The sequence below is a fragment of the Taeniopygia guttata genome, chromosome 6 (assembly GCF_048771995.1).
Source record: "Taeniopygia guttata chromosome 6, bTaeGut7.mat, whole genome shotgun sequence".
NCBI classification, from domain to species: domain Eukaryota; kingdom Metazoa; phylum Chordata; class Aves; order Passeriformes; family Estrildidae; genus Taeniopygia; species Taeniopygia guttata.
Genome location: NC_133031.1, coordinates 30,249,451 through 30,273,892, shown reverse-complemented (window position 1 = coordinate 30,273,892; position 24,442 = coordinate 30,249,451). Strand labels below are relative to the sequence as shown.

The 24,442-nt window shown below is 41.7% G+C and overlaps 1 protein-coding gene across 3 annotated transcripts in view; it reads left to right on the top strand.

The window, feature by feature from the left end:
• The first annotated feature begins 2,788 nt into the window (after positions 1–2,788).
• The window catches only part of HSPA12A (heat shock protein family A (Hsp70) member 12A), a 51,020-nt gene continuing 29,366 nt past the window's right edge, over positions 2,789–24,442 (top strand). Inside the window, exons 1-7 of one of the 3 annotated variants that reach the window (XM_072931295.1) lie at positions 2,789–2,987; positions 11,731–11,831; positions 14,463–14,616; positions 16,391–16,476; positions 16,982–17,109; positions 23,136–23,322; positions 24,159–24,263. In XM_072931295.1, coding sequence (XP_072787396.1) covers positions 14,601–14,616; positions 16,391–16,476; positions 16,982–17,109; positions 23,136–23,322; positions 24,159–24,263 — 522 coding nt within the window. In that variant the 5' untranslated portion in view covers positions 2,789–2,987; positions 11,731–11,831; positions 14,463–14,600. Of the gene's footprint in view, positions 2,988–7,713; positions 8,126–11,730; positions 11,832–14,462; positions 14,617–16,390; positions 16,477–16,981; positions 17,110–23,135; positions 23,323–24,158; positions 24,264–24,442 lie in introns of those variants that run through there. The other 2 variants (XM_030276515.4, XM_072931296.1) reach the window with 2 other exon arrangements.

Genomic DNA, 24,442 nt, shown 5'->3' with positions numbered 1-24,442 from the left:
TTCTGGGGTCACCTAGGCTGCAGATAAAGAGCACAGTGTATGAAATCACTCCTTTATTGCTCCTGAGAGGTGTCCATTCCCAAGCAGTACAAGGGGGAATTAACAGCAGACACAGCCCCAAGCTTCTGCAGAAAGCTTGCTTTTCTCCATAGTCAGAGTAACACTGAGTTGGTGCTTAAGTTGAACACTGATGGGTGCCGTGGTTGTCTGACACAAAACCACTTTGATGTTTCAGGGTCAAAAAGAGGTTCTTCCTTTCTGCTGCTACTCCTCTGTGTTCTAAGCCAGCTGATGTCAGTTCCCTGAGAAGGAAAGAAACTCTTTCCAGACCTACACTAAAATTGACTCTTGTGCGAGGGACAAGGTAAGGCGTTTGTAAGAACAGGTGTTCAGAGGATGACGATGACTACTCGTGGTATCCTTTTCAAAATTTGACCATCCATTTTCACATTTTGATCACTATACTTTGACTAATTTTGTTATGCTTGTTAGATAACCTTTAAAACCACAGATTCCAAACAACCTTGCAAAATGACCATAAGAATGGAAAACTTCCTATGGAGTAAGTAACAAAAATGAGACCTCTTCAGCCCCAGGGCAGGCTCACTTGAGACAGTGACCTATTCAAAAAGTGTTTTTCTTTCACATGCAATGTGCCTTTTCTTTCATTTCCAAGGAAGAGAGACATGACAAGAGAAAAAACATTATGTATTTTATCATTCTATAATTTATTTTTCTACTATTTTTTGCCTTTATAAAACATAATTAAGTTTAATGGGATTTAGTTCTTAATTTTATATTTAAGATTAAGAATCTACTTTTACTTCAAATGCTTTTTTAAAAAAAATGTAGTTCCTCTCATTAGGTTTTAAAAGGACATACTAAGCTCTCTGGAAAAGGGTCTAATTTCTGAAACTAGCAGTCAGTCACATGCCTTCAAATATTCTTCTGCATTATTCAAAACACCTACAGCTGAGTGTGTAACTTAGGCAACCTGGCTTGATATTGAATAATGTAGTCACTGCCATGACATTCGGAAAGATGTCTGTACCCAGTAAATGCTATTTTTGTGTGGTGTCTTGTTGCTTGAGGGATCACAAAAATCTAGCCTGAGTACTACATTTTTTCCCCCAGAAAGTATATGATTTGGATATGTGTTTACGAGTTTCTTGGTTGTTTCTTTTATTTTCCTCTGCTTTTGTTAATTACCTCAATACATGTTTAAAACCTACCATTAATTGCTATTGTAGTGCATTTAATCTGAAGCAAAACTTTCTGCTATTTAAGTCTCTTGTCAGGAAACCAAGTATTAGAGTTGTTTGGTTTCTTATTTCCGAGGCTGTTTAATGACAGCATAAATATTCAGCCTGACTCTGAATAGGTAATTAAAGCCGACTCTTGGCCAGATGTTCCCCTTTGTTGCCTGGCTGAGGGAAGAGCAGGAAGCTGCAATTCCAGTGCCCGTTGTCCCACTGCACGCTGTCCTTGCCTTTGGAAATTGTCTGAGGGATCCCCACGTTACCGAGTGACCCCCAAAACAGAAAATAACTCCAATAAGAGCAGAGGAATGAGCTGCTGTCCCCCATCCCAGCTCCTGCCCTCTCTCCTCACAACAGTTTAGAAAATCCCTTCGTGCAGCTGATTTTGGGAAGTGGGAAAAACGAGTTCTGCATTTTCCCTGGATGAGACAATGGATTTCAGGATCAGTCTTTTAAGTGTGTGCAGGGTGGGTGAAGGCTTTTGAGATGAGTCAGGTGCGCAGATGTGAAGATGCTTACTGCTTTAATTTTTGTACAACACCTTCAGTCCTCAGAGGCAATAAAGCTCACAGGGAACAGAGGAAATGCCATGAGAACAAGAAACCAGGGAACAACAAATAGAGGGAGGTGCTGAGTAAGCACCTGCAATGCCGGGGCTTTGCTTCAAAATTCCCTGGTCCTCGGGGGTTTCACAGGGATCCCACCTTGTGTGAGCAACAGCTTTGGTGAGGGGTCTTGGGAGAACTTTGGGTGGATTTTACACTGTCCTGAGTATCAGTGACCTTCAGAGCCCAGGAGTCAGCAAGGAACTGAGGCTCTGCTTGCAGTGAATGCCCTGACTTACTTCACAAGAAACAGCAGCACTGCTTTCAAAAGATGAACGGCTGCTGAAGCTGGAAAGCAAAGGACAATTACGCCAAAAAGCACGGGTGGACAAGAGGAAAAACCTTTTCTGGCTTCAGGATTATTCATGGGAGCCTTATTTTTATGCTTTTGTGTTTGTAATGGCTTCTTACTTAGTTTGGTAAACTCTTAAACTTCACCATGGATCAAGTGACAGTAGGGATGTCTCTCTCCCAGGTCCTGGAGACAAGTAGCTAAAAATCACTGGAAACAAGAAGTCCTTGGCCCGACAGCACTGCAGAACCATGTGGGAGAGTTCACTCCGGAGACAAGTATAAAGAATCCCATGTCGTACAAGCCACCCTGTGATACAGGGTGCAATCAGGGGACCCGTCCGTGATTTCTGCCTGTCCGGGTTAGCCGGAGCTCACGCCCCCGATAACCGGGGAGCAGCGGGGTAACCCTCGCCCCTTCTCACGCTCCGACTCTGCGGGACCCATCACCCTTTCCTGGCGCACGGGGCTGAGCCGGGCTGTCACCTCCGGCCACAGACGGGGGTCTCTTCCTACGCCTGTCACCGCGGAGCGCTTTCCGCTTCAGCGCCCGTGAAATCCGCATCGGGGGCCGTGCCGGGCCTGGCGGGCGGCGCCCCGGTCGGTGCCGTCCTTGTGCGGCTGCGGGCGGGCGGGGAGGGGCGGCCCGTCGGCGGCGGCCGGGCGGCAGCGCTCCCCCGGCTCCGCACCGGCCGCAGGAAGGCGCGGCGGGGCGGGGCGGGGACTGCAGCGAGCGGCGGAGCCTCCCCCGGGCGGGCAGCGCAGCTCCGCCGCCGGCCCGGCGCGGCGGGAGCGGACCGGGCCATGCCGGAGGCGCGGAGCGGCGCCGCAGGTGAGCGGGCCCCGCCGCAATGCGGGAGCGCTGGTGGGGGAGAGCGGGCTGGAGCCCCGTGCGGAGCGGGGGGAGGCGGCAGGCGGCGGACAATGTCCCGGCCGCGGCCCCGCGGGCAGGGCCGGCCGCGGCTCGGAGCGGAGCTCCCGCCCGCCGGGCAGCGCCGCCGCCGCTCCACGTGCGGGGCCGCGGAGCCGCAGCCGCACCGCGGGCGGACCCAGGTGACCGAACAATGCGGCGGCACGGCCGGGCGGGACCAGGCGGGGCGGCCGCCCTGCCCGGCCCCGGGGCGCTGCAGCCCCGCCGGACGGGCCTTTGTGGCTCCGTCCTCAAGCGGGTCGGGTCGGGGTCTCTCCCTTTCCCAGGGAGGAGGGCTCGGGGGCTGCTGCTCACATAGAGGCAGCACTCCTGTATAGCGAGAAGCCTGATGCGCTGGAAAAGAAAGACCTGGCAGCCGGGTGGGAGAGACGGCGCTGTCTGGCTGAGCGCCTGAGCATCCTGGCAGCAGCAGCTCCCAGCGAGGTGTAGGGCTGGGGGAACCCCCACCGGTGCTGTTTGGCCACGTTAAGGGGGCCGCATGTCTCCGATTCTGCAGACTCGACTCGAGCTGGGCTGAATCTTGTTTTGCCTGAAACAAGGATGCTGTGGGTTTGATCCGTTTGGGGTTGCACTGCCCGATAGAAACGACGCAGCCTTTGCAGGACGGGGTGGTCTCTCCTTGTGTGGGAACGGAGCTGGGGGCGGGAAGAGGGTTCCTAGGATACAAATGATATGGGTGAATAACCCTAAGGGAAATGCAGACTCAGCCTGATTTCATCCATGCCTTCTTACTCACTGTATGCTGCAAGGCTTGAGGAAACTGCAGTGCTGAGCCAACGGTGCTGGCAGAAATGTATGAGGAAACTTAAAAGTTTAAGTTTGATTATAGTAGCATTTGGGGAACATCGTGAATGACATAGCTTAATTTCAGTGTAAATGGAAAAAAAGAGTCATAAAGTGTCTACTGAGGAACCCCAAACTAAACCAGAAAACACTGCTTAGGAACTAGTTGAATCTTCAAGATGCTCTGCTGGGTTCTTCCCCCTCCCCACATCTAAATGTTCTCTCAGTGCTTCCTAAATGAAGTCTCTAATGTCTGTTTGCTTTGAAGTAACCTGTAACAATTTTCTAGCGTGCAGCTGACAAAGCGAAGAATAGAGTGACAGATACATTTGTCTTTCAGATGACAAAGTATCATGTTTTGTGTTCTGCCAGGTTGCAAGGTTGGTGCAGTGCAATACTGAAATGAAGTAACTTGTGACATAGAGAGAATCTCTGCAGGAGGGATTTGGTTAGAAGAAGGAGACCAGGTAGTAAAGCAATGATTTGTGATGCCAGAAATCTTTATGTTCTTTCCATGCGCTGGAATGTGGAGGCTGTCAGGGGAAAAAAGGGCTTGAGGGATAAAGTGTGATTTAGTGCTTGTTATATTGACAGTATTGAAGCTGCAGTGACTTCTTGCAGCACAGTACAATGTGTAAAAGAAATGTCTGTATGTAAAATAGCTGAATGCTGTATGCAGAGCCTGCCCATCATCTTTATAGCTCCACTTAGCACAGCACTGCGGTATCTGCAGCTTGGTTAGTGAAGTTGTTCATACCCAGGAGCTACTGCATGTAAGGCTTCTAATTATATTGATTTTTGGCATTTTTCAAGCCTTTGGCTTCTAATTGGGTAATGCTGGTTGAGCTGACAAGTTTTCCTTCATGACAGGCACCCTGTAAGCTTTCAGTCTGAATGTTCAGTTCACTCCCATGGGGACAGCAGTTGGTGTTTGACAGATCAGCTCTGCTCTGTACCTGCAAAGTCTCCCCAAAGCTTCAGTCAGCTGTGGAGAGGCCCCAAGAGGTCTGTTCTGTGCAGAGGCATTTTCAGCTCATGCATTTCTGGGTAAAGGGGCTTTATCCTGGTCCACAGGGAGTGACCAGGGTTTCTGTCAAATGCAGCTGTCAGCAGGAGCTGGAAGAGGATGCTGCAGCCTTGGATGTCAGCTCAAGTTAGAGCAGCCTCTGGGAGGCCAGTTCTGTGCAGCAAGACCAGAATCCTGCCTCAGCTATAGAAGACCTGATCCCTTCATGAACATGTCAGGGTTTAGGATATGTTTTGCTTTTTAACTGTGTCACTGGTGGTTGGGGTTGTATGGGACTTGACTGGTGTCTCATCTTGTGCTTTTTTTCTGCCAAATGCTTCTTTTGTTGGCTGAGTTGATGTGACCTGCCATGGCAAACTTCTCCCACTTTCATGGCAATGCTGTTGAAATTTTTTAGGCCCCTTCTGGACATCATATCTGCTGTTGCAATTAAGTCTGGATTTCTTTTCTTTTTTCCTTTTCAAGTTACACATCTGGTCAAATATTGTAAAATTTCCAGTTACTTATTCTTCTAAGCTGTTCCCAGGGGATTAATTCCTTTTTGCTCCCCTCTACTATGAGTTCACCTGTTCTCTCTATAAATGCACAAAGCAACCACCCCTTTCTTAAAAAAAAAATCTTAAGAATATACTTTTAACTTTAAAACAATAATATTAAAAGATCCCATTGTGTCAGTTTTCTGTACCTGAATTGGTTCTGCCTTATGATGATGTGTCAGATGGGATTTCACAAGTATTTGACTTCAAAGAGCATACCAGTTATGATATAGAAACTTCTCCCTGTGGCTGTTTTAGTCTGTAGGTATTGTGAAGAAGTAGATTGGCTTTCCTGGGATATTTAAAAGAGCTGTGCTGGCTCCCAGAAAATGTGGAAGGAATAAAAACAATGCCTGCAAACAATGCTACTTTCAATTAGGAGAATGAGAACAGTCATGACCTTAATTTGGTTTGAAGCAGCATGACCTTTTTGGGGAGTTTGCATCTGTTCCTTTTTTTAATTTTCCATAAGTGAACTAGCTGTTGATATTTTCTTTATGCAGCTTTAGTGAAATCTTTGTCCATCCATAGATGACTTCTTATATTAATTACTCAGCTTTTTTTTGTGTGGCACTTGTCACGTTTCTATTAAACAGCCTGGCTGGTTGAATAGAAGGATGGGTGAAGCTCCAGGCTGCATCAGGTTGGTGTTTCTGCAGTGCTGAGAGAGATGCCAGGAGGACTTGGAGTCTGTTTCAGGGATGAGCTCTGAAGTCCACGGGCCGTGGCTGTAAATGGTACATTTGCTTCCCAGATGTTCCACTGCAGAGTGTGCAGCTGTTTGGTGCTGTAAGGTCACAGATGTTGGTGTTGCACTGAGGGAATGCTGCTGCCAAGGCTCAGCCTTGGTGATCTGAAGTGCCTGTGACAGATCTGCAGGCTTCCTCTCCCTCGCTGTGACAAGTGTCCTGGCTCCTGGGTCATTGCCCCATCTGCCTTTCCTCAGTGACCAGGCACATTTTTGATATTGGAACAACATTCCATAGCTCTCATTGTTCAAAATGTGTCAGCTCTGGCCTGTGTGCTGTGCTGTTAAGAAGCATAGTGATATGCATTTAAAAAAAACAAATGCAAGTTTAAAATTTTTCTAGAACTGCTATTAAAACAGCGACTTTGCAGTGTTTTAAAATTAGTATGGCAGTGGTGATCTGTGTCAGTAATCAGTATTAAAACAGGAAATTCCTTCAAAGGCTGTCCCAGAGGGATTTGAGAAACATTTTCATGTAAATGAACCGGAAAATGCAGTCATTTCTAAGAAGTAAGCAAATAAATAAACTAACTCAGAATATGGTGGCCAGAAAGCCTAGAATGCCTTTGTTCTTCACCCAGGGCTGCAGGAGGGTGTGTCAAGGGCAGCAGAGTGGCTTTGTGAGCGGTGTTGGTGCTCCCCTGCCCTGGCTCACTGCTCTCCTCCCCTGGGAGTCACTGGGTGCTCCCTGGCCCAGATCAGGAGCTCTGTTCTTACAGATTTGGACTCTGAGCACATGGACCAGTTCCAAGGGTACCTAAATTTGCAAGAATGGGAGGCCTGGAGAGGATTTTGCTTTTAGCTTTTAGCTCAACACTCTCAGGCTGTGCTCTGCAGATGCAGTTTCTGAGGAATATTGAGAGAGATTCCTAGTAATCAGTACCAGTTGGAGTCCAGAAAAGTGTGGATGTGAATGCAGTTCAATGATAGCAATTCCATGTCATGTGAGGGAGTTAATCCACATTCTCTCTCTGAAGAAAATCAGTTCTATTGCAGGAGCCTGCCCAGCCTGCACTAGTTTCCTTGGGGAAGGAAGCAGAGACAAATTCTCTGCTGATTCTCCCTTTGCTACTTCCTTCTCCCAGAGGGAATGATCTGGGAGCACAACTTCCATTTGTCCATTTCTGGATACATCCCTAGTTCTCAGTACTATTCAGGACCAATCTCTAGGGTTGAAGCAGTTTCTCTCAAAGGGTTTTTACAGTCCTGTGTGCTCTATGTCCACCTGTCCCTGTGAGGTTCTGTGCCTTTGTATCTTTTATTTCCTGTTCCCTGTGAGCTTGGAAGAGTGAATATTTGGGTGTCTCTTTCCTCATTACAGGGATTGGGATATTTTTCTCTCTCAAGAGAAAATAATACCATTAAAATACCAGTTTTCAGTGCATCCTTGCCCCCTCCTTTTGTCGTTGTTTGGGAAACGGGACCATTTGGTGGGTTTCATAATCATTTGAGGACCCCTGATGCCATCTCAATGATTAAAGATCAGAATACCTGTGGTTGGACTGGGCTGACTGGCAACTAGTCTCATTCCCTGATGCCAAAGAGATCCAACAAATTTAACATCTATTTCTCAAGTTTCCATGGATACCTGAGTAGAGCACTCGCAGTAATCAGAACGGCAGGGCATGCCACTTCCAAAAGCTTTCAGTATTGGCACTATGGGAGTGCTGCATTCAAAAATCAACCTTTTGTAGGAGCTCTCTTGCTTACTCAGCTCCTGTTACGATTTTAGCCACAGGAACTCCTTTGAAGGTTGTGCCAGGGGCTCGTCACCGTGACAGTGTAAATTTGCAGTTGGTTTTCTGGCTGCTCACTGTGGTCTCTGTGTATGCACTGTCATGGCACTAGAGTGTAACCCTGATTGGTGTTAGTATAAAAACCTCTGGAAGTGGATTTTGGTTGGTGACTGCATGATTTTGTGATCTACTCTACAAATACTAATCAGGTAATTTCTTATTTTATCATAAAATATTTTTTCTTTAAGCTTTAAGCCTGGTGACTATGTGTTTTCAAGACCATCAAATAAAAAGAAAGAAAATCTGTTTTTTCATGTAATAATGAAATATTTCTCAGAAGCTAAACCAATAGCCATAGACTATGTTTTCATAGATGATTTTGGTAATGACTTTTCAAATGTGATACCTATATTTGACATTTTGTCACAGTTACTATTTTATTTTTCCATCTTTGAACACAATTTGGTTTAATATCCTTGAAGAATATGAAGGGATTTATATACAGCATTACTTTGCTGACCACTATAAGTAATGGCTATTCTAGTTTAGCTTTTCTTTCTACCCTGTCCCCTGCTTATGCTTTTTTTTTCCTACTGTGAATTGATGAGACTGGTTGGTTTTCTCTTGTCAAGACTCTGTAAATGTGTGAATCATGTTAAGCCTTCCAGAAGATTGTCAAAATGAAGACAAACATATTCAAATTTTTTTCCCATTCATGTTTTAAGAAAAAGGTGTCACTACATTCATCCAGCTTGATGTGTTGCGAGATACTGTTTGAATCTAGGAATGCTTGAAAACTAAATAACCTTTTTGCCTTCTAAGTGAACAAATGCCCTCCAAAATGTTCTTATTCCTGTGTGCTGGATGCACAGCCTGAAAAGCTGAACGCTGATTCTTTGAATATCTTGATTGAGAAAGGTAGGAGTGCATTCTTTTCAGGGTGCAATTGCATCTTGACATGGTTCTTAAATAGAAACTTGAAGTAAAACAGGTTTATAACTGTAATATTATGATGTTGTTTTATAAAAAGAAAAATCAGTGAACCATTCCAGTTGAGCTGGGAAATGCTGTTTCTCTCAGAGTGATTAACATCACAAATGATCTGTTTTATGAGTATGGTCCTGGGAATTAGAGCATAATCTTAGTAGTGCCAGTGCTGACAACCTTGCAGTGAAGCAAGTAGAGGAGGTAGATGAGGACAGACATGATGATGAAGGAGAAGCAGCAAGAAGCCTTTTCCAGGAAGGTATCTTTTCACCTAAGTTCTGTACATCTTGTGGTTTGTTTTCAGTTCCTTACGTGTTCCTGGAAGCAGCGAGGGAGGAGGTGAGAGATACAGGGAGACGTTTGCTCAGAGGCAAACGGTGCAAGGAAGTGTGAAGGAAGCAAGTTCAAAGAAGAGCTTGTTGAAGGAAGAGAAGTGTAGTTAGTGTGCACTGAAGGTGTCTCTTATACAGCTGTGTCGGGGGAATATTTAGGGAGATCATGGAGAATGGTCTTTTACCACTCTGAGCTGCCAAATCTGTTAACCCACCTTTATCACAACATGTAGGCTGCCTTTGCTGCAGGTAAACCAGGATCAGAGTTGTCTCTCCTGGCAGTAGGGCATGGCTGGGGAAGAGCTGGGATGTGGGAAGAGAGGCATCACTGCAGGGCTGGTGAGTTCCCCTAACCCCAGGCTCTGGGGCATGAGCAGGTTTTGAGCACATTGGAATCCCATCAGAGGCTGGGGAAGGAAATGGGAGGGGAAAAGGAGCTGGCTGATCACAGAAGCTGGAAAACTCTCAGGTCATTCAGGGTGGAGCTGGATTTGAGACCTTATGGTGTAGATGGTGAAAGGGTTTGAGTTGAAGGCAGCTTAGGGGCAGCCTTAGCTGTTGGTGAGGATTTGCTGGGGCATTACAGACCCAGTGAGTGTGTTTGCTCAGCTTTAGTCCATCTTACCAAGCATTAGGGAGGTCAGATCAGTTGTAGGTAAAGTAGTTTAGCCAATGTCCTGTCAAATGGAGGAGTGAACATAACCCTTGTGGCATTTTCAGAAGGTTATTGCGAGTTCTTGCGTGTTTCTTTCGTCTCAAATTAAGTTCACAGAGAGCCGGTGGTGTCTTTTGCTCTCCCTTTGCTGCTGAGGCTCAGGAAAATGAGTATTGTCCACAGAGTGTGATGGGATGAAACGAGTTGTTTTTGACACTCTTAACAATAATGGTAAAATCTTAAAATTACCTTAGAAAGCATTCATAGTGTAGTAAAAATGCAATTCTTCTAGTCAAAGCAGAAGCGTGATGGGAGACAATATAAAAGCAGTAAATGGAAAAGGTCATAGTTGTAATGACAAGCATGTCTTATTTATAGAATTCAATGCAAAGTATTGGGAGATTTTTCTTTTTACGTAGGAAATCCTTTTTCTCTAATTGGTATCAGTGCAACGAATTCCAGTTCTTTGGGCGACTAGATATTATGAAATGGTATCAGGAAACTTGGATTTGTATCAGAGATTAGCTGTGGCTGTATTCATGGAAGAGAAGTGTATTGCAGTCTTCAGCAAACCAGCTGGAAGCCTACTGGCATTTTAAAACAAAGAACTGTAATTCCATTGATGGTCATAACAGTGGTGCCATTGCTTTCAGTAGGAACAGAAGGTTCTTACTTCGGATATGAAATGTGGGGGTTTTTTATTATGCATAAGAATATTTTAAGATTTTATTTCCTTCTCTCCATCTCTTTTTTTATTGTTCTGTAATTGTTTTAAAAGGCCATCTTTGTATTGACGGTAAAATGCTCTAGGTTGTCACATTATATTTGGGAGCTCTGACATTTTGTGCTTAATGCAGAGGAAAATCTCAGCAATAGGAGAAGCTGAATAAGGTTTTCTTCATCAGTGAAGTAGTTACCAGCTAATAGCAATATAGTAAACCTTTCTTTTCTTGTGCAAACATCATTAGGAAGGTCTGCTTGGATCAAAATTATTTTGATGCTCAAAAGGTTATAATCTTTTAAATGAAAAATAATGGGTTTATTCCATTGTTTTGTTGCCTGTGGGGTACTCTATACCAATGTTTGGTTCAGTACATTCTTATTTTTCCCTTTTTTTCCTAAATTTTAAATCCAGATATAGTGCCTGAATGGGAAAGAAAGAATTTGGCTAAGATTTTGGTATGACCAGCAACCTGACTGAGAGCAGAGCAGTGTGTATACAAATAGCACATATAAATGTGACCTTTATGACGTGCTGGATGGCTGGAAATTCCAGAGAAATGGCCATGAGATACGTGCAAGTGTTTGATTTGTGACATGTTTGGTGTGTTCATGGTGAGTTCAGTTAACATGGATTTATTGGAGCCACAAAGATCAGCTGCAGTAGTGACATTTTTAGTCGGTCTAATGCATCCCAACTTCCCCTGTGCACCTGGTTCAGCAGCCTACAAATGGCTGAGCACTGGGATGATTTGGGATTTGGAGCAGTGGATGTCCATTACACAAATCAAAAAGAGTTATTGCAGCTTTGCTTTTGAGCCAGGGTGGTGTCCTGCAGCCACTCTCAGCTGGGAGTTTGGGAGAGCCTGGAAAAGGCTGTGCTGGGACCCACTGGTGTCTTTGTTGTGAAAACACTCATTAAAATGCTGGAACTGTGATCTGAAATGGGGAATGATCCTGTGGGAAGAGTTCCTGTTGGGTTTATGGTCACTCTGTCAGGATAGAAATATAAATTTACTTGTGTTGATTGGGTTATAACACACACTGGTGTTTAGGCATGTTCTTACAGAGGTGATATCATAGTGATGCTCCTTTGCTTGTTCTTTGGTTTGTGAAACAGCTGTAGGAGAGGGATCCAGTCACCTGGGAGTGAGGTCTGAGAAGGTTTGGGAAGTGCAACTCCTCTGGTGAAGCCTTTGCTTTTGTAGTCATCACTCTAAGGTAGTGCAGAATGTGCCTGAAATGGTTTCTGATGGTAGACCAGGGGCTTGAGTCCTTATTTCTTCTTTTTTAAAAAGTTGTTTCTTTTCCATACACAGAATTGGTGACACAAGGCACATTCAGAAATGTCCCCCCTTCCCTCATGTGTCAGCATTTCTGGGCATTATGCTGCAAAGCCCCACACCCTGATTCCCAGGTTCCTGATTTACTTGTCCTGCGAAATTCTACCTGGTGACAAAGCCCATTTTAGCTAATCCACTGTTTACAGCACCTGGGTTGCAGGGAACCTTCTGTTAGACAGAATCCTCTGCTCTGGCATCTGCTTCACTGGGGAAATGAACAAGTTCCATAATATGTGAAGCAGAAAATTTTACTGATGTCTTATGTAGCTGAATTATATGCAGATGAAATACTGATTAGAAAATAGAAGATTTTGTGTGACTGCTGAATTCTTTTTGGGTTGAGTACCACCATAGTGGCCTGTGACTGGGAGGTACAGCAGTCACCCTTCTTTAACCTGCTGGCTTGAAACTGATTATTTGGGACTGTATTGGTCCATGTTCGGTTTTTTTAGTAGTTTCCTAAAGTTCATTTGTCCAGTCCTGAATGGGAATGTGTAGCAGGGGCTCTCAAATACTCAGAACAGACTGATGACCTTCCAGCTGCCATTAACTGATCTTCCTAATTAAATAATGAGTTTGGTCCTGCTCTCCAGATCTGTCAGAAAATCAGATTCAGCTGAACACACAATCAGTGAAATATTCACACTGCATCAGCAAAGTTTTTCTAAATGTTCTGGACTTTGCTTTTAGTCTGCATTCTTTGACACTTAAAGGTTAATCCTTCATTGCATCTTGTCAAAATCTACAATGTTGCTGATCATTTACTGAAAAACAGAAAGAGCTAAACAGATTAGGCATTGCAGGAAACCACAGAAAATAAACTCTTGCATCTGTTTAGATGAAAAGAAGGATTAATTTAAATTAAGTCTGCTAAACCAGCAATTGGAGCTAATGTGATAATGGACATGATTTCATTATAAATACAATATCTTGCGATCTCAATTTTACCAATTCTGTAATGGTTTGGGAATCTGCCTGAAAATGGGAGCCTTATTTGTTTTCCCTTCAACTTCTGATCACTTTAAAAATGTACAAAGTGTTCTTTAACAATTGCTTAGGCTAGGACTAAAGTCAGAAATCTTAATATGTTCAAATTTAGTCTGTACACATTTATTGAAATTAGCCAAACCATATTCCAAGGTTAATATTCATATCAGAAATAAATGTAAGAATTTTTATTCAAGAAGTTTGCATCATATTTAGAATAAGAATATTTTAAATATTGGTTTGTTTGAGGACTTACTTAATTTGGATTCTAAATCAGGTTCCTCAGTTTAATTTGGTGTGTAAATTGGCAAGAATTTAAGTGTTTATTTAGTGCATACTATTTAGCTGTATTTTAGTCATAGCATGTAGTTTGACAGAGATAAAGATCGTTAGTAAACATGGAGATAGAGCTGGAACTTGAGCTATGTAGAACATTACTTTATTATGGTTTTTGGTTGCAGAAGTCATAACAAGTCATTCTAAGTCATTCTGCTTTTAAGAACTGTGCCAAATACCCTGATCTTATCCAGGACAGTCTAGGCATAATTTTTCAGTTTTGTGATTGCAAATCAGGTTCCTTACAACCTTTTTCCCATTCTCTGGCTTGGAACAGATGCTTTTGTTTCTATCAGATCAACCAATCACAGTGCTTTAGAGATAAGGGATTTTTAAATATCCTGGAATATCCATGCATTTACTGCTCTCCAGAACACAGCTGTAAAAATTGTTAAACATGCACATTTTTTTCACCATGGAAACACTAACTCAACAAAATACAAAAGCTCCCACATAGACAAATGTATTTTAACACCTTGCAGTTGAGATGGAGTAGATAGTATAATGTTACAAATATCCTAATTTCATTTGCTTTTAACAGTCATTTCACTACCTGTTGAGAAGTTTTAGCATTATATCCAGGATGCATTGTAGAATTATTTTATTTTTTGCATGAGGAGACATGAAAGCAGTGCAGGAAGTGCATGGGTTTGTAAGGGTCTTTTTTATTAATTAGCTTGAATCAGTTCTTGGTAGGACACCACCAAATTTAGTGGTTTCATTGGATGGATGTCCTTATTGCTCTGGATATTTATTCACTGCTCTCTAAGATATAAAAATGTGTATCCTGTCACACAGAATTTTCTGAGTTGCACACAGAGATAAAAATAACTTTTCAAGGCTGATAGCTAAAGACAGGTTGGAAAATGCATCTTAGAAGCACAGAATAATTCAGGGGGTTGGAAGGACCTTGAAGATCATCTTGTTCCAGCCCCCTGCAATGGGAAGGGATACTTTCCACTGTCCCAGGTTGCTCCAAGCCCTGTCCAGCCTGGGTTTGAGCTCTTGCAGGAGTGGGGCAGCCACAGCTTCTCTGGACAACCTGTGCCCGTGCATCTCCACTGTCACAGTAAAGAATTTCATCCTGATGTCTAATGGAAATCTGCCCTTTTTCATTTTAAAGCCCTTACCCTTTGTCCTGTCATTACATGCCCTTGTAAAATGTCCCTCTCTGACTCTTTTCTAGGCCCCCTTTAGGTACTGGAAGGTGCTCTGAGGTCTCCCTGGAGCCTCCTCTCCCAGCCTGTCTCCATAGCTGAGGTGCTCCAGCCCTCTGCTCATCTCTGTGGCCTCCTCTGGACCTGCCCCAGCACATCTCAGAAACATGAGTGCCGAAACAGGTAACCAAAACAATCAGTGGCACAGTGGAACGCTGAAAACACGTGGTTTGATGTCTTCATTTAGTGCTCCACACCAGCATCCTGAGTGTGGGTAAACTGCAGGTTTCCCAAGATGTTGAGTTAGTGTTGCAATGTCCTGGTCTGCTCAGGAAATATGGTTCAGGTTCAGCCAGGAATTACAGCAGGATGCAAGGGATATATTTTGTTAGTTATTTTATTTCTTTTTTATGTGCTGAAATACTGGTTTTCAATTTTAAAATAAATAGCATGTTGCTGGTGCAAAAATTAAGAGGTAAAAATGGCACAAAGGAGGCTGTTAACAGCATCTGTTCCAAAGATGTCTTAATGAACCGAACAGATTCTGTGCTTGTCTCATTTGGCCTGTGACTTTTTGTACTTCACTGCAAGAGGAGTCACTTAATATATTCCTGGAGAACTTGTGTAGAAAATGCAAATACTGTGCTTCTGCAAATGCTTCTGAAAATCAGGCTGAACATGCATGTTATAACTTCAAGAAGAAAATGAAGTTTCAAGAGCAAAATTAAGATTTGGAGGAAGATTTTTTTTCCCTGCAGGCTAATTATCTCCTATTTGCCCACTGCAGGGTTTTTGAATCTTCCCTGAGAAACAACACATACTTGATTACCATTCTTCCCTAAATAATTCTGAGGTCTTGGAGAGGAGCTCCAGTGTCATCTTGGAGTGATGCTCTAAATTGTCAGTCATGTCTAGGAATTACATGCCATGAATAAATGTATGATGCATCCAAGTAGATTATAAAAATACGTTGAAATGTACTCTTTATTATTTAATTATTATTATTAATTTCCAGAGGCCTATTACATCATTCTGCTTTACATCTAATTATAGCTTGTATTCTGTGGAAGAGAAATCAGTAAGCACTTAGGGCTTAAATTTTGGAGCAGAGGGTTATGAGCAAGGGCAGGATGTGTGGTACCTTTTCTACATTCTATTTTGATAAACTATTGCATTCTTCTTAAGAGTACAGATTATATAAAAATCCATCTAAGCCATCAGGGCTTAATTGCTTTAAGCCATTTCCTTTTCTATCATCAGCAATGTAAATGAAAGAATGAAAAACAAAATTAGTGCATTACAATATTTGGTCTGTGCCTTTAAATGGAGTTTTCGTATTGTATGCCGGGTAGAAATATTTCTTTGATGACTTGTTAATAATGCTTTCCTTTTTCCCAGCTGGATTCTGTCCTGCAGTAGTATTAACAGCTGCAGGATGTTCCAGTGCAGAGTGTAGTGAAGGATAAAAACAGAGACAGTATTGGGAAAGTTTCAGAATAAAGGCTCAGGATGGACAAATTGCAGTTTACTCTTCCAACTTTCTCCAGTTGCTGTCAGCTCCTCTTTTTCTTGTAAATGGGTCTGTCTCTTTGGATCTCACAGCTTGTGTTTATTTTCTGCATTCATACATTTAAGTCCTAGGCAGTGTGTGTTGATCAAGCTGCTTGTACCAGCCATGATTTTTGAATTTGTTTAGGAAGACTTTTAAGATTGTACATGACAGTGTAACAAAAGAATGGTAATAGTGATGACGGTCAGACAGACATTGTAAAACTAAAACAGCAGTTGTGTCTTAGCATGTTTTAAAGGCAAAACATGTTTTAGATGGCAGCTGTGGAATTTGCTTTGTGTTTTAACAGATTCTTTACAACTGGAAAACAGTTTAGCAGTATGCAAAATAACTGTTGCATTTACTCATTCTGCCTGCTGACACTGATGGGTGTTTGTTTCCTTTTAGATGCAGTTTCCACATCTGCTTACTCATCACCAGCCAAAAGCTTGGGAGACCCTGGAATAACTCCTCTGTCTCCATCACACATTGTGGTAAGAAATGCACTCTTAGCATACACTGCATGCTTATGATATAATTAACTCCTAAAACCACCAAGTAGGTCCCAAATACATCACATTGATGGACAAATTCTTCAGTTGATCAGTTTAAGAAAAACAACCAAACCAGCCCCATACCCTTAAGTTTTAATAGTACAGGAAGTATTATTAAATGCTCTTATTATTTATTTATTTAATACTGTATTAATAATACAGGAAGTATTTAATAAGAAGCATTCAAAAAATGAGTGTCAAGGAAGCTTTGAATAGAAAATTATGTATAAAAGGCTCTAGCATATATGTCGAGTCATGTATTGAATTTCCACAATTCCATTGGAATTTGCAGCTTTCTGTTATCAATTTTGGTCACAAGGGCAAATTTGGGGAAGTCCTCATTTTCACTGAAGAGATATGCAGGTCTTGCAGAGCAAAACTTGTGACAGGTTACAATGATTCTGCTCAGTGACTTGGTGTCTGTTTTGCTTCTGCTGTTTAACAGAAGGACTCTGATGCAGACGATGCTGTGGAACAGTTATTTCTTGTTGTTGTGGCTATTGATTTTGGCACAACATCCAGTGGCTACGCCTACAGCTTCACCAAGGAGCCAGAATGTATTCATGTAATGAGGTAAGGGCTGCAATGCAGCATTTAGTTTGTGACTGATACCATGGGTTGGCTGCAGTAGCCATAGATCTTTTCTACAGGAGCCTGAAGTGTCTGGATTTCTCTGGCATTACCACAGTGTGCAGATTTCTCATGGTTATGACTTTTTGTTGCATCTTATTGTGTTCTGATTTCTTTAGTAGTCAGTGGGAGCACATCCCCTTTCTTATTTTGCTGAGTTTACAAGATGACAGAGTAGAAGGAGGAATCCGAGTACTCAGAATAGTTCAGGGAGCAGAGTTAATAAGTAAGTCAGGATGCCCTTATCTCAGAGACTGATTTCCTAAGGGTCATGGCATCCACGAGGTGCCCATCCCCTGGAATCACACTGTGTATGGTTGGGTGTACTACACCTGCTTACTTGCACTGGGAGTGAGTTTGGCTGGTGTAAGCTTTGTGGTATTAAATCTGAATCAAATCTGTGATAATGATCCCTTGATATTGGGAAATAAGCAATCAAAAGGCATGAATGTGAAAATGAAGGTTTGATGTGAAATCTCTCTGTGTTATATGTATGGAAAGGACAGACTTTAGATGCTGTGATGTAGGGAGTTTTCTTTGGGTTTTTATTATTTTTTTAATTAAATCAGCACAATATAACAATATGCAATCACAAATGCAAAAACTATTATGGCAGCTACCTGAAAGGTTTTCCCTACAAACCATTGCTATAATATTTTATACTCTTTTTAAAAAAGTTATTTATAACTTCAAACACATTTAATTCTTATTATAGTATATTTAAAATGACTGTGTTGTAATGAGAGCAAGATATAGATAACTTTAGACATAAAAAATATATATTAAAGGCTCAGCCATAGATGTTCTTCTAAACAATGCTGCTGTTGCAGAAGTAGGTACTCTGCTGTAATGCTGAGAACAAAAGGTCAGATAGCCTAATTTGCTGCAGTGCAGTGTGATATACTGCATTTTTTCTAAGCAAAGGTGGTAGCTGAATGCAGCTCCCTAAATCTTAGCAGGCACTATTGATTGTGCAGTCAGGCTGCATAGTTGGTTTTTGTATGGCTGCAAACCAATGCAGCTGAGGGATTTAAAATGCTGTCTAAAGAAGGGCAAATTTAGAAATGGTATTCTGCCATCCAGTTGCAAAGATATCTGATATTTGCAGGTGGACAAGTGATGCTTTTCAGGTCTTTTCTGCATTTCAGCCATCTCGTGTTCTCTGAGCAGCACATGCACAAGGCTGAAGTCAAAGGACACACCCTGTGTTGCTGCCTTGGGCAGCTCTCAGGGTGGGCAAACTGGAACGCATATTTATCAATTCCTGTTCTCTTTGGCAGAAAGTAATTAATTAAAGTTCTTAAAGAAGTTTGATGGAATGAGGGAACACATTTCTGAAGCTGTATCTGGGCAGACCTAAATTGTGTTTGAACAACTCTGTGTTCCTGTAAATGCTGGAGATTTTGCTGTGTGGAATCACTGATGTTCTGAGGAAGCTCTTGAAGTTCTTGAGTCTTGGGCTCAAGTTTTACCTTAGGACCTGGTTTTGTTGCTGGATTCACAATGTGGATTAGAATCTCCTTCCCTGGGGAAATCCCTTCTCCTTACCAGGTTTCCTGCTGTCAGTCACTGGGATATTGAAATCCAGGTGCTGATTCCGAATCTCAATTGACATTTTGCTACTTGTGGTTCAAAACATGACATTTTCCTCCTTATGCAGTAATGGCAGCATGACTGTGATTTCAGAGCTACGTAGCTATGATATGAGATACTGATATTGATGAAATTAAATAAATTACTTCATGTGTTTCCAACCAGAGGGAAGGAACTTCATATTTCCAACACGTACTTTAAACAATGGCAAATTTTAATACCAATAATTATTTTATTATTTTTTTAAATAGATATTTCTATCTGGGAAGGATTTTGGCAAGATACAATTGAAATGATCTTACAAAGTAATCTATGTAATATTTTTATATGTATTTATATATTAGTACTCACAAAATCTTGAAATTCAATCAAAAGAATGGTATATTTATTAAGGTAAGTCTGCAGTAGTTCAGGAGGTATTAAGGGCTGTATATAATGAGGCTTACATGTAGAATAACTTACAAATATTTCAGCAGAGTAAATGTAGCTTCCCGCCGGCACTCGAGAATGTTTACATTAAAATAAAGGATACCAGTGATGCATGGTCCTCTCTACTTCCTAACATTTTTTCCACCTTCCCTCCTTAGTGTTGATTCTTTCCAGATACTTAGATTTCTGACTGCCTTTTAACAAAGCTGCTTTTCTCTAAAAGGGTAAGATGGGTTTATTCAGAAGGTCCTACTTTGGAAAAGAGTGAACACACAGGGCTTTAGCACCAGGTTTGAGTGTAATGCCAGCGTGCCATGATTCTTGATGTGTAATTAGGAGGTAAACAAAGTCACATTTTTGACTGTGTGTTTATTTGCTGTCATGCCCAATACTAAAAAAAAAAAAAAAAAAAAAAGAGTTTGACGCATTGACTGAACAAAGTTCTTTAAGCATATATTTATCTTTAAATGTATGAGTGGCCTCGCTCATCTCAGCATGTTTGAAATTGGGTGTGGGTTTGTAAATGTTCAGTGAATGACTTTTGCAGGTGAATGTGTTACAATGAGTGCTGTTTGCAGCATAACTTGAGACTGGAGGAACGGCATCTGAGCTGCCTGGCCATGAGCTCAGCACTTCGGTGAGCAGGGCAGTGCCAGAGCCACATGGAAAAGTTGCTGCTGTAGAACGAGTTAATAACGTCTCATTTGGAGGATGTACGTGAGATATTACACAGTTCTGAAAAACTCCTCTTGAGTTATATGCACTTATATGAAGTTACAGATGTTTTGGCTACTGGCTGGATAGCTGAATGGGAGTATTTCACAAATGGAGAAGAATAAATGAAGAAATGCATATGGCTGTGAAACAACTGGCAGCTGTCTTTGGCCAATGTGGTCTCTTTTCAGTGCAGCTTCAGCACTGAGGATTTTCCCTTTTCTTCCCTGTTTGACTGTAATTATTGGGAGGCACACACCTGCCTTTTTTCTGCATACACACTGCTGGTGGCATTCAGCTGCATTTTGATGACCCCAGTGTTTCATTTCCTTGACTGTGGTGCTGCAGCTCTGGCTCAAATTCTCATCACTCTGCACAAGTCCCTCTTTGGTCTTTCTCAGCCAGACTGAAGTGCAAGTAAAGGCATTTCTCTAACCCTTATATGACCTCATGCTTCTTTCCTCACTGATTCTCCTGTCTCTATTTTTGCTTCTCGTGTACAGTTAGATGCTCTGTGGCTATAAACAGGTCTAAATTGTTTAATTTTGTGTTCAGATACATTTGAAAGAAATCTACCTTTGTTCTCTTTGAATAGTTTTTTAAAGTGTGATTCTCTACTGCAAAAATATCCCCCACATATATTTAGAGCAATTCGGGCTTGTACAGATTTATATTTTTGATAGGCATTTCCTTTTTCTTTTTATTTTTCCTAATTTTTCCCATGATTTTGCCTTTATTGGTACCATGAAAGGGAACTGCAAATGAAAGTGTTGCATTTAGGTTAAAATCCTCCTGCAACTGGAGTGAGGCCAGGGCTCCACCTGGCAGGAGTATTGCAGCCAGGAGTTAACCATTCTCATGCTTTTGCATCTGCTTCTCTCTAAAAAAGCATCACAGGGGAGTATTTCTAAATCTCTGATTGCAGATGGTAAAGTCGTGTTTCCCCTTGTCTTTCCTTGCTGTCCTTTCTGTGACTGAGCAGTAACACAAGCTGAGGGCTGTAGAATGTGCTGAGCAATTACTGTGTCCAGTTTCCATCAGAAACTCATCAGGAAGCAAACATCCACTTCTCCAGGTGGCTTTGAAAATTTCATCCCGCGGCATTGAACGTAAATTTGTCTTCATTTAAACTGCACCTTAAACGTGCTTATTCCAGAAAGAGAAAATGTGCCTGGCCACAATGAAAAACAAAGAAGCATTGTTATTAGCCACAGCCTATTTATGGCATTTCCCACCAGTGACTCAGAATGAATCATTAATGATTCCAAGCAAAAACTCTATCAGTCTGTCTCCTCTCTGCTTGCAGCGGGTGAGTGGGATTTAACAACCTGCTGGAATAGCAGTGTTTTCTGTTCATGAGCTGTGAGATCCCAGCTTCTTCACCTTGGAACCATATGTTTGCTGTAACACCTACTCAAAGATTTTGGAGTTGACCAAGTGCATTTCTAGCAGCAGGTTAGGAGAAATGGCCTGGAGCAGAGCCCTTGCCAGCTGATCATGGCTCAGGGGCTCAGCTAGGCGGATTTAGGGAAGTTTTTTCGAGTGGATGAATGTGGAAATCATTCCATTCCTCATCATGCTGTTTCTGCTTTCAGGGCAGTGGAGTTGTCCTCTGCACTGAAAGAAGTTCAGACATGTTATTCTCTGCTACCTGAGCTGAAAAGAGAGATAAAACTGCTCTGTTCGATCCAGTTGAATGATCCCAGCCCTTCACAAGATCCCATTCCTTGTTACTTTGCCGAGTACCAACCCCTTAAATTGCAGTTTGCCATGTCAGTTTTCTGCCTTGGTCTGGAGATCAAGTAATTTTCAATGGATTCAACTGTTTCTGAGAGTGAAATGGAAATTATTTTTTCTACATACTCTTCCTATATCACATAAACAGCTACCACAGAGCAAGGCAGACTTTTTATACTTCAGAACGAGGGCTTTGGCAGGAGGATGTTCTGAAAGTACATTTTGCTATCTTTAGAAAAATCAATTGACATGTAGTTTAATAATGAATGCAGTTGCCTGTGTGATCTTAACTTGGCTCCTGTTTGAGCTGTGTTATGATTATGTCTGAGAGCATAAACAGATTTTCCACTGATGCCTTTTTAAGAAAATATTTTCTGGTAAATGTTTGTTTCTCGTACAGGAAGTACTTGTATATGCTGGGGGGAGGAACAGTAATGTGAGTTTCTTCCATTCTACCTTTTTTTTTACAACTTTCTACTGTCTGATCTTTTTGTCCTGCAATACCCCCCTTCAGTTCCTGCTGCTGGGTGTTCCCATATTCAATGTTCTTATTTATTTCCTTATTTATTTCCTTATCCGTTCTGTGAAAGCAGCTTTGAGTTTACTTTTGTCTTAATATGGGCATCCCCCAAAGATACCTTCACAATTTTCATGAGACAGGATAGTTTTATTCACCAGTAGTGACAGAAATATTTTGTTGCTTTTAAGATCCTTGGAGATCCTCAAGATGCTGCTTTATTTTTGATAGTTTAAAACTTGTACAGCATTTTGGGTATTAGAAACATAAAATCCATCAACTTCACATGAGTAGAAAGTGCAGTGGAGAGAGCTCAGTATCTGCAGGCATGGATGCCTTCAGAGTTTCAGGTGTCTAGGTAATGAAACACATGATAACATGTTGGTTGAACTGACTTGTCTTGTTTCAGGGAATATTCTGGGAGAGAAATGGGGATTTAATTAACCTTCCCATGGTGATGTTAAATTACTTAAGCAGGTCCCTGTTTAAGGGAAATTCAAAATGGGAAAAATATCCCTTGCAATTAACCATTCATGAAGTCTGAATCACAATTGGAAAGGCCATTTTTGGAGTTTTATTAGTAATGTTCTTGGATAATTACTGATTTTTTTTTTTCTCTACAATATTTATTACATATGTTGGCTTAGGTAGAAATTTTAAGTATGAAACGGTTTCCTTAATTGTGTGTGGCTTACTTCTGGGAACCTGTGTTCTTATCTGAGTGTGATATATGCTTAAGAATTATACATAACCACAAAAATGTGTTGAATTACCTGAAATGAAAAATGCACTCCTTTTTTCTTAGGTGGGAATAAAACCACTTGATTTTGGTATTATAAGGTTTGAAATTACTCTCTTTGGAGGGAAGAGCAATCTGTGCAATTTGCCACTGCATGGCTTTTTCTCATGATACACTTGTTTTTTCCTGCTGCTCTAACCTGGAGCATCACTTACTGGGGCTGTTTCACTTGTTGCCCAGGCGATGGGAAGGTGGAGATCCAGGTGTTTCCAACCAGAAGACCCCAACCACCATCCTGCTAACACCAGAGAGAAAGTTCCATAGCTTTGGCTATGCAGCAAGAGACTTCTACCATGACTTGGATCCCACTGAATCAAAGCACTGGCTGTATTTTGAAAAGTTTAAGATGAAGCTGCACACCACTGGTGTAAGTAACACCCAAACTGTGTTTGCTATTCAAATTCTTTTCCCTTGAACATTACTAAATTTTTGTCAAGTAGAAGTGAAGCATCTCTGTGTTTATAGAGTAAATTGAGTAAATTAAACTCTTCAGTTAGCATTATGATTCCTTTTGTTTCTTACTGCATTTGACTACTTGCCAGCTTTCCTTGTAGATCTTAAAAGTTCAGTGTCTGCTTTGCTTAGATCTTCATGTCCTGTCTGGGGAGACTGCATGATGTTGGTTTGTTCAATAAATCTGGTCAGCAGAAATGAGATACAAGAGCCAGACTGAGCTCTAGAGCAGCCAAGCAAATTCACCCAGAATTCGTTGCCAGAACTGCAAGTGCCAGTAGGGCTGTTAATTTGACATTATTCCTCCCGATTGTGTATTTGTCTTTAATCCATCTTAGAGCTTTGGGAGTTGGCCAGTACTTTCTGTTTTGAGGTGTTTTCTGATTTAATCTGTTTGTGGGAAACCAAAAATCTGTACTTTAAACTTGGATTAAGTATCTTGCATATGCAATTTTCTTGCAGTTATTTACAGATGTATCTATTGCAGTTGTGTAATATTTAGTCCATATTTCTTTCTCTGCCTGCAGTTATCTGTAGGCATGATAAGTGTTGAAAAACAAAGTCTAAAATAAGCAGCAAAGTGTCATGCTCCAGGAAATTCAAGTGATGAGTTAAATCCTCTTCAGAATAGTTTTGTCACTTTTTCCTAATCAGGTGAATAATGAAGAGTTCACTGTCCTCAAGCAGTGGGAATTAATTTGATGTTTTCCTTTTTCTTTTAATAACTTCCAGTTATTTTCTTTCATGTAGAATCTTACCATGGAGACAGACCTGACAGCTGCAAATGGCAAAAAAGTCAAAGCACTTGAGATATTTGCTTATGCTCTGCAATTCTTTAAGGAACAGGCATTAAAGGTGGGGTAATGCTTCCTTATCATGATTTTCTGTATTTATAACTAGTATAAATATGAGCTTAATATTTTTAGCCTTGCCAAGCTTTGACCTAAGTTGTATTTGATGTAAACAAAGTAAGACAGGTGGAGAAACTCTGGGCAGGCTGTGGACTCTGGAGAGCTCACAATAGCCTGAAGTAA